Here is a 12,345-nt window from a genome sequence, read left to right as displayed (position 1 = left end):
GTTTACATCAATAATCAATGTCATTTACCCTTCTCTATTCTCTATTCTCTCTCACGGCCCACCATTTGTTCGGATAAGATGGATGAAGACAAGAAATCTCGTGCGCAACTAGGTATTCCTTCCTTTATGAAATTTCTGTTTTGATTTTTATCACATTCTTATGTTTTTTTGTTAACCCTCTCTTGGTCTTATCATTTGTTATGATTAAGATAAGATGGAACACAAGAAATCCCGGGCGAAAGAAGATAAGTATGTTGCGGACAAACGTTTAACATGTGTAAAGTCACGGTAACTTTAGTATCATTTAGGTTGTTTTTTTGAAAAAAAAAATGATAGCCACGTTGGACTAAAATGAAGTTTTCTTCCTATTATACATTTTTTATGACATTATATTTCGTTTATAATTTATGTTTAGGTTGAAATTAATCTTGTTTATATTTAATGTTTAGGTTGAAAATAATTTTGTTTATACTTTATGTTTAGGTTAAAAGTCATTCAAGCTCAACCCATTATAGGTTACTAGGACATGGAGAATTGTTGTCTTGACGCTAAAAAAACAAAACTGTTGGCACAAAATGTTGGTCAGCTATGAGGAATGCAATTTTGAACGGGGCATCAACTATTAATGTTATTGCGAACATGCGGATAATATCTAACAACTTATTCGAAGTTTTAAATGCTTCAACAATATTTAATTTCATTGATGTTAGTTCAAATAGTTAAATTATAAACGTTTTTGTAATTGTTTTTTATTTTTGTTTTTTCATTTTTCTAATTTATGAATTCTTAACAGTGGAGAAAGATGCTGCGGACAAACGTTTAACATGTGACATGGTTAGATATGCGATGAAGAATCCCGCACCTACCCATTTAGTTTTAATATCTGGTAATGGAGATTTCTTAAATCTTTTCCACTATTTCAGACTGCGCGGCTACAATATAATGCTAGTGCATCATGTCGGACTTCCTGCTGAATCATTAGTATCCGCAGCTACAAAAATTTGGAAGTTGAATGATCTCATAAAAAGAAATTCACCATATGAGTATGGGTCAGATTGGTTGCCAATGACAAAGTTTAAACGAACTCTTAGAAACAAAGACATTCAAGATGACTACTCTGAATCAATTGTTTTGGTATGGATTGATTGCAAACTTCTACAAGATGGTGTTTCTGACCAAAAAATGTACAAAAAAATATCTAACAACATTCAATCTGCTATGGCGCGTACGGGTCTACGGGGCCCAGTTGATAATCAGTGTTTCGTGGATACGGCAAAATTGGACCAAAACCACAAACAACTTTTTGATGGCATAGCGTCAATAGGAGTTCAACTTAATCACATAAGTGGTAATTTTTTATTTATATTTTGTTACTGTATGTTATTATATAAATTTTTATTTAATTTAGGTTGAATTTGTTTTCAATTGACATTTTTAGGTCGTGTTCTAAATTTTTTTGATAAAATTACCGTCGTTAACATGCTGACTTATGCGATAAAATCACCGTCGTTAACATTTTCAAAAAATCACTTAATTTTGAAGCTATTTCAAATAGATTTTCATAAAAATCATTTTTAAAATACAACTTTTTGAAAAAATTGAGATTTTGACTAAGTTTTGGTCTTCAATAATGTATGTTTATGTTATAGGTGGTCAAAATGAGTGTTTCCTTTTAGAAAAAACGAATATAAAAAAACTAGTAATATTTCGAAAAACGGTTTTGAAAAATCTATTTTCAAAAATACAAATAAAAAATCTATTTTTTTTAAAGCCGAAACAAACGGGGGTTATGTCATTTGTGAAACAAATTAGGGCATAATGATAAATAGTAAGTTAGGGTTATGTTAACAGGTTTACATCAATAATCAGTGTCATTTACCCTTCTCTCTCATGGCGCACCATTTGTTCGGATAAGATGGATGAAGACAAGAAATCTAGTGCACAACTAGGTATTCCTTCCTTTATAAAATCTCTGTTTTGATTCTTATCACATTCTTATGTTTTTTTGTTTACCCTGTCTTGGTATTATCATTTGTTATGATTAAGATGAGATGGAAGACAAGAAATCCCCAGCGAAAGAAGATAAGTATTGCTTGCTTTCCTAAATGTAAAAATCATAGCCACGTTGGACTAAAATTAAGTTTGCTTCCTATTATACATTTTTTTATGACATTATATTTCGTTTATAATTTATGTTTAGTTTGAAATTAATCTTGTTTATATTTAATGTTTAGGTTGAAAGTAATCTTGTTTATACTTTATGTTTAGGTTAAAAGCTATTCAAGCTCAACCCATTATGGGTTACTAGAACATTGAGAATTGTCGTCTTGACGCTAAAAAGAACAAAACAGTTGGCACAAAATGTCGGTCAGCTATGAGGAATGCATATTTAAACGGGGAATCAACTATTAATATTTTAAATGCTTCAACAATATTTAATTTCATTGATGTTAGTTCAAATAGTTAAATCATAAACGTTTTTGTAATTGTTTTTTATTTTTGTTTTTTCATTTTTCTAATTTATGAATTCTTAACAGGGGAGAAAGATGCTGCGGACAAACGTTTAACATGTGACATGGTTAGATATGCGATGAAGAATCCCGCACCTTCCCATTTAGTTTTAATATCTGGTGATGGAGATTTCTCAAATCTTTTCCACTATTTGAGACTGCGCCTCTACAATACAATGCTAGTGCATCATGTCGGATTTCCTGCTGAATCATTAGTATTCGCCGCTACAAAAATTTGGAAGTTGAATGATCTCATAAAAGGAAATTCACCATATGAGTATGGGTCATATTGGTTGCCAATGACAAAGTTTAAACCAGCTCTTAGAAACAAAGACATTCAAGATGACTACTCTGAATCAATTGTTTCGGTAAGGATTAATTGCAAACTTCTACAAGGTGCTGTTTCAGACAAAAAAATGTACAAAAAAAATCTAACAACATTCAATATGCTATGGCGCATACGGGTCTACGGGGCCCAGTCTATATTCACTGTTTCTGGGTTACCGCAAAATTGGACCAAAAGCACAAGCATCTTTTTGATGGCATAGTGTCAACCAGAGTTCAACTTAATCACATATGTGGTACTTCTTTATTTAAATTTTGTTACTGTATGTTATTATATATTTTGTATTTAATTTAGGTTGAATTTGTTTTCAATTGACATTTTAGGTCTTGTTCTAAAAAGTTTCGATAAAATCACCATCGTTAACATGCTGATTTATGCGATAAAATCACCGTCGTTAACATTTTCAAAAAATCACTTAATTTTGAAGCTATTTCAATTAAATTTTCATAAAAATCATTTTTAAAATACAACTTTTTGAAAAATTGAGATTTTGATTAAGTTTTGGTCTTCAATAATGTATGTTTATGTTATAGGCGGTCAAAATTAGTGTTTCATTTTAGAAAAATCGAATATAAAAAGACTTGTAATATTTCGAAAAACGGTTTTGAAAAATCTATTTTCAAAAATACAAAGAAATAATCTATTTTTTTAAAGCTGAAACAAACAGGGCCTTTATGTCATTTATGAAACAAATAAGGGCATAATGATAAATAGTAAGTTAGGGTTAGGTTAACAGGTTTATATCAATAATTAGTGTCATATACCATTCTCTCTTTTTTCTGACGACCCACCATTTGTTTGGATAAGATGGATGAAGACAAGAAATCCCGTGCGCAACTAGGCATTGCTTCCTTTATGAAATCTCTGTTTTGATTTTTATCACATTCTTATGTTTTTTTGTTAACCCTCTCTTGGTCTTATCATTTGTTATGATTCAGATGAGATGGAAGACAAGAAATCCCGGGCGAAAGAAGATAGGTATTGCTTCCTCTCCTAAATGTGTAAATTCACGGTAACTTTAGTATCATTTAGGTTGTTTTTTTAAAAAAATTATAGCCACGTTGGACTAAAATTAAGTTTGCTTCCTCTTATACATTTTTTATGACATTATATTTCGTTTATAATTTATGTTTAGATTGAAAGTAATCTTGTTTATATTTAATATTTAGGTTGAAAGTAATCTTGTTTATGCTTTATGTTTAGGTTAAAAGCTATTCAAGCTCAACCCATTATGGGTTACTGGGACATGGAGAATTGTCGTCTTGACTCTAAAAAAACAAAACAACTGGCACAAAATGTCGGTTCAGCTATGAGGAATGCAAATTTAAACGGGGCATGAACACCACCTGATTCATACAATCATATCATTATACATTACGAGACTGTTGGACACACCCACTTTGCTATCATAGGGACACACCCAACACGCACAAGAAAATTTCTTCGTTTCGTTATGCAATGGATGTGACACATTTCCGCCGGTTCAGAAAATGCATATGCTTTCTTGAATATTCCATAGTACTATTTGGCCGTTTATCTAAAGATTATGAGAACTCTGCATTTATCACGTTAGAAAAGAAGTTTTATTTTTTCGTGTTGCGTAAAAAAATATCGATGAAGTAAACGCATGATAAGCAATATCTTAAAGGAAGTTAGGGCTTGTGAAAATCAGTATCACCTTTTACTTCCAGCTCCTGGTTGAAGTAATATGTGCGTCATAGCGATATCATTATCGGATACTTCAGTTGAATTCCCTACAAGATTATCAAAATTTTGAGGCTACTTGTTATTACTGACTCGACCGATAAAATTTTGAGGATCGAAATCATGATTTACTCGCAGAAATATGTATCTCATTTTACCAGTAGAAGCTGAAAGGGGTATGGGGTAGTTCATCTTTACCACATGCTGATTTTGATCAAGCTTCAAAACTGAAATATTACCACTAGAAACTCCAATGTACCTGAAAAAGCAGATACCTATTCATAACATTTGGTGCTTCTTCAAATTGTAATTTCTCAAATAGCTTATTTTGAAGTAGAAGTTTTACTTAGGGTGTGTTTGTTTTAAGTTATGAAGTAACATTGCTTGGAATCATATTCCAAGGATTTTTATTCCTAGGAATAACATTCCTATCTATGTGTTTGGCTATAAATAATATTTCCTGGGAACATTTATATATTTTATTTAATTTTAAAATTATAAAAAATAAAAATAAATATTAATGTGAATACTAGTGGGAAGTTATAGTTAGTTAACTTTATTCCCATGGGAATGTTGGATTCCCACCCTTTATACATGGGAATAAATATAAGAAAAGTCATGTTAAAATAATTCCTGGAAATAAAAAGTACCTGGAAATAATTTTAAAAAACTTGAAACAAACATGAGATTATTATATTTCCCATGTCATATATTTTTTATCCATGAAACAATCACACCCTTACATGTAGAGGTTGTGCTGAATGATTGCAGAAGAAGTGATTTCTTCTTTAACAATGTACAAGTCACACAATAATTTCTTGTCAATGTCCCAAACCTAAATGTGAAAATAAAAATTCTGAATAAATCAACCTAATGAAACACTTATAGCTTTGCAGTACCTGACATCTTTAAAAAAAAGATGTGTCAATGTTTGAAAGTGATTACATTTATTAATTTTTTAAACTTAATATCAGTGTCTATGTTAGTGTCGGTGTCGTGTTTTGGTGTCCATACTTTGTAGTGTATAAATATACTTACCTCAATATGGTTATTTGAAGTGACATTTATAAGTATGCCTTGATTCTGGATGAACTATGCATGCATAATAAACATCAAATATTATTGTTAATTAGTATTTTTTAAATAATAATCATACCAATGAAAATATGATAAATGTATAATTTTCTCTTCACATATGCAATTTTTTTTTTCTATTTTAACTCCTTAAATGATGTTAAAATATATTTATCATATTTTTATTAACAAATAACATAAACCACATCTAAGTAAATGTATGTAAACAAAACAATAAAAAATTAAAAGGTAAAAAAAATTGATAGGATTGTACATGTTGTTTGAGAATTTGGAGGGGGGAGGAAGAGAGAGATTAATTATTATTTTTTAAATATGAAGAAATTTTAATTTATATATATATATATATATATATATATATATATATATATATATATATATATAGAATGATAAAATAGTACTTATTATTAACATATTTTTAATATTTTTAAAATACAATAACAATAAAAATTATATTTGAACAATTTATTTAAACACTCTAAAACCATCCTCCAATAGAATTTGTTAGTTTTCACAAATTAGAGAGATTTTGTTTTTTAAATAAAAATAAATCTTCTAAAATCCCTCACCTAAATTTTCTATTCTTTTCATTCAATCATTCAATTTTTTCAAAATCATCATCTCCTTTCCCTTCCAAACCCCAAAAGAAAGTCTTAGGAAACTAGACAAAAATTTCTTATTGTTCAATTTGTTACCTTTGAGGATACATTCACCACAGTCTTCTTGTAGTCTTTTAGGTCTTGAAATTATCAGTCGTTTAACTAGTGGATCCTCCATATTATTGTCTAACTTGAGTTCTTTTTGAGTATCTCGATATTTTTTGCTTGTTTTCTGTTCTCTTTGTTTCTTTAAGCAAGTTTAATTCAAATTCCATGAGTGATTATTTTGATTTCTACATCTAAAAGAAAATCACTTGAGGTCAGGTCCAACATGATCAAACACTGTCGAAAGGAGGTATACACACTTTTATATTTATGCAAAACCTGAATTCTCATAGTCCTAAGTCTATTTTTATAAATTTTAAATCAATTAAAATCACATGAAATCTAAATGCTAATCATTTTAGATAATTACGAAAAAATAGCAAATTTGGTACTCCACATCCAACTGATATAATCGTCATTGACACTAGATGAGTGTTTAAGAAAAAATTGGATAAAATGACATAATTACTAGAAATAAAGGTAGGCTAGTGAAAAAGGGTATTATTAGGATGAAGGAATTGACTATGATGAGATTTATGCTCTCGTAGCTTGTCTTGAAGAAATACGACTCCTTTTGGCACTCGTCAGCTGCATGGATTTTAAGTTGTATCAAATATATGCTAAATTATATTTTCTTAACGGATTTATAAATGAAGAAGTCTATGCCTATCAACCTCCTGATTTTGAGGATCATGAAAACCATGATTATGTTTTTAAACTTAAACAAGCCCTCAATGGTTTCAATTCTCAACTTATTTCTTGGAGCTTCTAAAAAAGTTTGATATGCGAAATTCGAGAAACATCTCAACTCCCATGGCTTCAAATGTGCTATTACATAAATCGACCTTACCAAATATAGAGGTATAATAGAATCTTTACTCTATTTAACCACAAGCAGGTCATATATTATGTTTAGTGTGTGTATGCGTTCTAGATTTCAGGCGTCACCTAGGGAATCTCACTTTAATATCATAAAAAGAATTTTGAGGTATCTTAACAGAATCTCGCATCACGGTCTTTGGTTTTTCAAAGGTAATAAATGTAGCTTAGTTGGTTTTTTCGGTTATGATTTTACTTGTTGTAAGTCAGATAGGAAAAGTATAAGTGGTACTTGTCATTTGTTTGGAATTTTTGTGCATAAGTCTTACGGTTAAAGAAATAATTATTGGATTATGATTTAAAACTTGGTTGCATTCCAATCAAATGCGATAACACTAGAGCAATAATCTTTACTATGAATCCCGCACTTTATTCACATACTAAACATTTATCTGCACTTCATTCACATACTAAACATTTAGAGATCATGTTAAAAAAGTTGATGCTATTTTTGAAATTGTGGATATGAAAAATCAGTTGGCTGACATTTTTACGAAATCGTTATCCACATAACCTTTTCACAAGATACGTAGGGAACTGAGAATCTTGGATTTTTCGTGGTTTAAATAGATTTAGACTCCTATATAATTTCATTTTCTATTTGTATTATGTTGTAAACTAGCATTTTTTTTGTAGCAAGTTATACTTTAACCAATCCTATTGGTATGATTCTACAACTCTTATCTCGTGTAATATCATTCATGTATTTTGTTCTATATGTTTATTTGTTTACTTCTTATATTCTTCATTTTATTCATTCATTTCTAAATTGTTGTATGACTGTTCGTGTTTTCTTTTAAAACATTTTTAAGTGCTTCATGCTAATTATGTGCATTTGAGCGTCACTTTGTTTATTCATACATTATTTAATCTTCCATTCATATAAATTTTGATCACATAGTTATGTTGTTGTGTAGTTCCATGTCCATTTGAAAACAAGTTTTGATCACACATGGTATCCAACTGTTTTGTACTATCTTGTGGAACATTTGGAAGTGTCAAAACGATTGTGGGTTTAATAAGAAACCCGCTGTTCCTGGGGAAGTGATTTTTGGTGCTTTTATTCATGTCAAATATTTTAATAGAGCTAATCCTCAAGTAAGACGGAAAAATATCGTTGAGGATGAAGAAATTTGGTCCTTAAACACATGCCTTGCTCAAATGGACATTGGTTGTTTTCGTGATGGAACCGTTGCATTGGGGTGCGGTATCAAGGACCACGAGAATAAGGTGGTTTTTCCAGCTTGTCAAAGGTTGCAAAGCACTGATGAACCGAGTGTTGTGGAGGCATTAGCTATTAGATGGGTTCTCCAACTGGCACAAAATTTGAATCTCCAAAAGTTCATTGTTCAGTCGGATGCGCTAGGTGTGGTGGATTGTGTCAACTTGTTGCTTTTTCTACGGTTCTTGAACCTTAGAAAGTTTGTTGATTCATCTATTATATATGTTCATTAAAAGGCATTATAATGTAGATGCCCACCATATGGTTGGGATATGTAAAAGCGTTGGTTGTAGAACTTGGCCGGATTCTATCCCCAAGTCGAACTCTCGCTCTGTTTCTTTGCATAATTTTGTCTCTTAATGAAATGGTGTTTGCATAAAAAAAAGATGATTCATATCCATTCTTCCAAAGTTGTTCCTCATCTAACGTTATCCAAAAGTCCATATACTACGCCAAATGTTACTAAGGTTATTACAAATATTCAAACCCAAAAAAATTCCCACTAGAATAATATTTAGCTTTGAAAACTCTTAAAACATAGAATCTGAGTTGGATAATAGCTCACAATCCTCCTCTCCAACATTGATAGGTTGAACTCGTAAAGATCACGAAAACTAGGGGTGGCAAAGGGCAGGGCGGGCAAGCCCGCCAGTCAAAATGGGCCTAAAAATCAAGCCCGCCCGCCAAAGTGGCGGGTTGGCGAGCAGCGGGCTTGCCCGCCTATTTTTTATTAATTTACTTTTACATTTTTTAAATAGATTAATAGACTTTTTTTACTTTTCAATTAAATTTTTCACTTATTTTTTAAAACAATTTTTTATAAAACATCAATTTAATAAATTTTACTTAAAACAATGTTGCCTATTGTAATACGGTGAGCTGACTTTTTATCGATCGAAATGTGCGGTAAAGCAAGAGTCGCCACCGACTTTTATTTTATCCAAATTAATTAGAAAGGCTAAAAGAACAGGAAAAACCTTTTAAATAAAATAGGGTTCGGGGGGTAATTATGCAAAGGGAAGGTGTAAGGCACCCTTTGCATCCATGGTTATCCATGGGCTCTTAACTTGCTTTGCTCTTTTTGTTTCAGAAAGGTAGAAGAAGAAGATATGGACTTTAGCTCGTAAATGAGCGTAGCCATATTGAAGAATTTTGAGAAAGAATATTTGAAAATATTTAGAGCAAGGCAAAGCAATTTAAGAGCAATTTACCTTATATTTGAGAAATCTGTTCTTTCAGCCTTTCAGAGCGAAAGGGTCTATCCTTGCCATAAGAGGGCAGGAAGCCTTTCATTTGGAGGTTTAAGGGTCATCGAAATATCCTTTGCCATAAGACTGTCCCATGCCATAGAAGGGCAGGTAGTCTAAGGCAAGGATCAGAATAAGCCTTTTCGTAGGCAGCCAGAAGATACCTCAGCCTTTTCCGTAGGCAACATCCGAGGGTCGAGGTCATGTTAGTGTATCGAAGGCAGCATCATTAGGATCACATGACCTTTATTTATCGAGGCAACATGGCTGAGGTATCCTCGTATTCGAGGGACGTGGCTTATTCTGCAAAAACACAAGGGCAACAGGCAACAAGGCAACAGGCAACAAGGCAACAGAGAGGGTTACCCAAAAAGTGTGCGTGTGTGCACCAATCACGTGATTATGTTCAGTTATGTTATCTTATAAAATTACGTGATTCTAATTCAATTAACAGGCTTGCACTCCCTAGAATTACTAACCACACAATAATATAACAATAATAATGGGGAAGGGAAATTGTAACCAGCGGAGGAGAGGGGAATTGAAACCAGCGGGATATAAAAAATAAAAGGCAAAAGGTTTAACACAAGTAATAATTTGTGGATAGGGTTTAGGGTTACCAATACTCGTAGCTTTGACAGTTGACAAACCCTGAAAATTTGGAAAAGAAAGAATGAACAAAGAAGGGTGAGTGCATTATCGGTTCGGAGGCAAATAGGGTTAACCCTAATAAAAATAAAGGATAAAGAAATTAATAATAAATAAATAAACAACACTTAGCTTTGCATTTGAATTTGATCTGACATGGTTGTTAGGCGAAGGTTGCCTTGAAGGTAAACCCTGAAATAAGGCAGAAAATATGTGAAGGCAAGGCAAACCCTCATATTAAAATAAACCAAATAAAAATTTAGATTGAATTAAATAGAGTACTTAACTTCGTGTTCCGGAATAGGCGCGCGGCCGGAATCAACCATATTGCTAACCCTGAAAAGGCACAGAAGAAGAAGATTTTTAGTGTATGGCATGATCTTCGTAAACCCTAATTAGGGTATGAATTTAAATAAACGATTTAATTAATTATTGGTCTTGCGACCTAATTAATTAAATCAGGATAAAAATATAAAATCGAGTATAAAACTAGTTTTTATGAAATTTTTGGAATTAAAACAAAACAACTATGATTTTTAGGGTTTAAATGAATAATTACATGTGAATTAAAATAAATAAATAAGGTGATTAAATAAATATTAGAAAATATATAACATAATAAATAATATCATTATATAAAAATTTAGAATAATAAAAAAAAACAAGTAATCTATTATTAATGAGAAAAAGGAAATATAAATATAAAAGAAAAGCAAGTTATATAATAAAAAATAAAAAAATTTGCAAAAAAACTTAGCTATGATTCCGTGTTGCGCGCGCTGAAAGTCCATGATGCACCCTCATGTCCAGAAGCGTTAGATCTTTTGCCGGCCGGATCTGATGGTTGATAAGACAAGGCAGCATCATACGTGTGAGAGTGAGAAACATGTGATCCGCCTGCACTATCCCATACGCGCGCGCCAAAAAACGTTTGAACCGGCCAACCAGGTGACGACACGTAGTCGTCTTCTTCACTAAATTCCTGCAATCATCCTTTTACAGCGTTTTTTTCATGATAGCTGTAAAAAGCCTCGTCTTCTACACCTGCGTTTTTACGAATACGAGCAAACAAACATGGAAATTCTTCGCGAGGCCACCACTGAATTCGTCCAAGCCTCGTGAATTCAACTGCACCCTTAATTTTCCTTGAAAGTACCTGTTTACAGAAACCCTAAACGAAACCAAGAAACCCTAACAATGGCATATCGTTCCAAACAGCATAATAACATGTATAAATATCCAGAATCGATCATCACACAACATAAAGCGCAAATATATGAATTAAAACTGCAAATGATGCATGCAACATGCTAATCGAACAATTTTTAAATGGTGCAAACCGTGAGTAATTGGAGTCGATTCTGGGTGCTTTGTGACTCGAAAACGATTGGGAATCCTTCAGTGATGATCAAGGAACAAGTCTTGATCAATTTCAACACCTGAATTGGCCTGCAACTTGAAATCCGAGTTTGAGTTTCCTTTGAATTTTTAAGAGAAATTTAGGGTTCTTAGAGGCTGCAACTGCGTGACCTTTGCATCTGACTTGTTTGTATATATATAGGAGACTGAATTAGGGTTATAAAATTGGATGAAATCTCAATGAATCTTTGATTGGAATTTTGATTGGAATTTGATTTTTCTAGTTTCCAAATTTGGTCTAAATCCAATATTTCCCTCACTAATTTGATTTGCACGAATTTGGTATTGATTATTGGATATTTGTGTGATTGATGATGATTGAAGCATAGGCATAAATCATATCTTTTGTATTTTTTTATTTTTCATAATTAATTCATGATTTTAGATGATTAAAATCACAAAATAATTAATAAAAAATAATATAAAATATGAAAGTATGATTTGGGGGGCGTGCATGGGCTTGTAATGGAGATTGAGTGAAGAAATCATAGGCCCATTTGGAAAATTTTGGATTTTGAACCTTTCCTTTTCACATTTTTTTTTTCAAAAATAGTCCAACTTTGACGAGGTGTAT

The 12,345-nt window shown here is 31.8% G+C and overlaps 1 protein-coding gene across 2 annotated transcripts; it reads left to right on the top strand.

Annotated features, from left to right (window-relative positions):
• The first annotated feature begins 2,763 nt into the window (after window positions 1-2,763).
• Window positions 2,764-4,885, top strand: LOC131646718 (uncharacterized). 2 transcript variants are annotated; one of them, XR_009297600.1, is made up of 4 exons: window positions 2,764-2,878; window positions 2,990-3,091; window positions 3,795-3,834; window positions 4,060-4,885. XR_009297600.1 is itself a non-coding variant. In XM_058916687.1 (3 exons), exons 1-3 carry the CDS (start codon window positions 2,962-2,964, stop codon window positions 4,193-4,195), a joined length of 306 nt encoding a protein of 101 aa, XP_058772670.1. In that variant the 5' UTR covers window positions 2,768-2,961; the 3' UTR covers window positions 4,196-4,885. The 2 variants fall into 2 exon arrangements, 1 of the variants encoding a protein (XP_058772670.1); XM_058916687.1 differs by having other exon boundaries at window positions 2,768-3,091.
• Window positions 4,886-12,345: the final 7,460 nt, after the last annotated feature.

The sequence above is a fragment of the Vicia villosa genome, linkage group LG2 (assembly GCF_029867415.1).
Source record: "Vicia villosa cultivar HV-30 ecotype Madison, WI linkage group LG2, Vvil1.0, whole genome shotgun sequence".
Classification (NCBI taxonomy): domain Eukaryota; kingdom Viridiplantae; phylum Streptophyta; class Magnoliopsida; order Fabales; family Fabaceae; genus Vicia; species Vicia villosa.
Note: the sequence above shows the minus strand (reverse complement) of the source record. Positions and strands in the feature narration are given on the sequence as shown.

Coding starts and splice junctions, on each gene's coding strand:
- LOC131646718 (XM_058916687.1), top strand. CDS start 2,962: ATGGCGCATACGGGTCTACGGGGCCCAGTCTATATTCACTGTTTCTGG. Junction 3,092..3,794: donor TCAACTTAATCACATATGTG/GTACTTCTTTAT, acceptor GTTATGATTCAG/ATGAGATGGAAGACAAGAAA. Junction 3,835..4,059: donor TCCCGGGCGAAAGAAGATAG/GTATTGCTTCCT, acceptor CTTTATGTTTAG/GTTAAAAGCTATTCAAGCTC.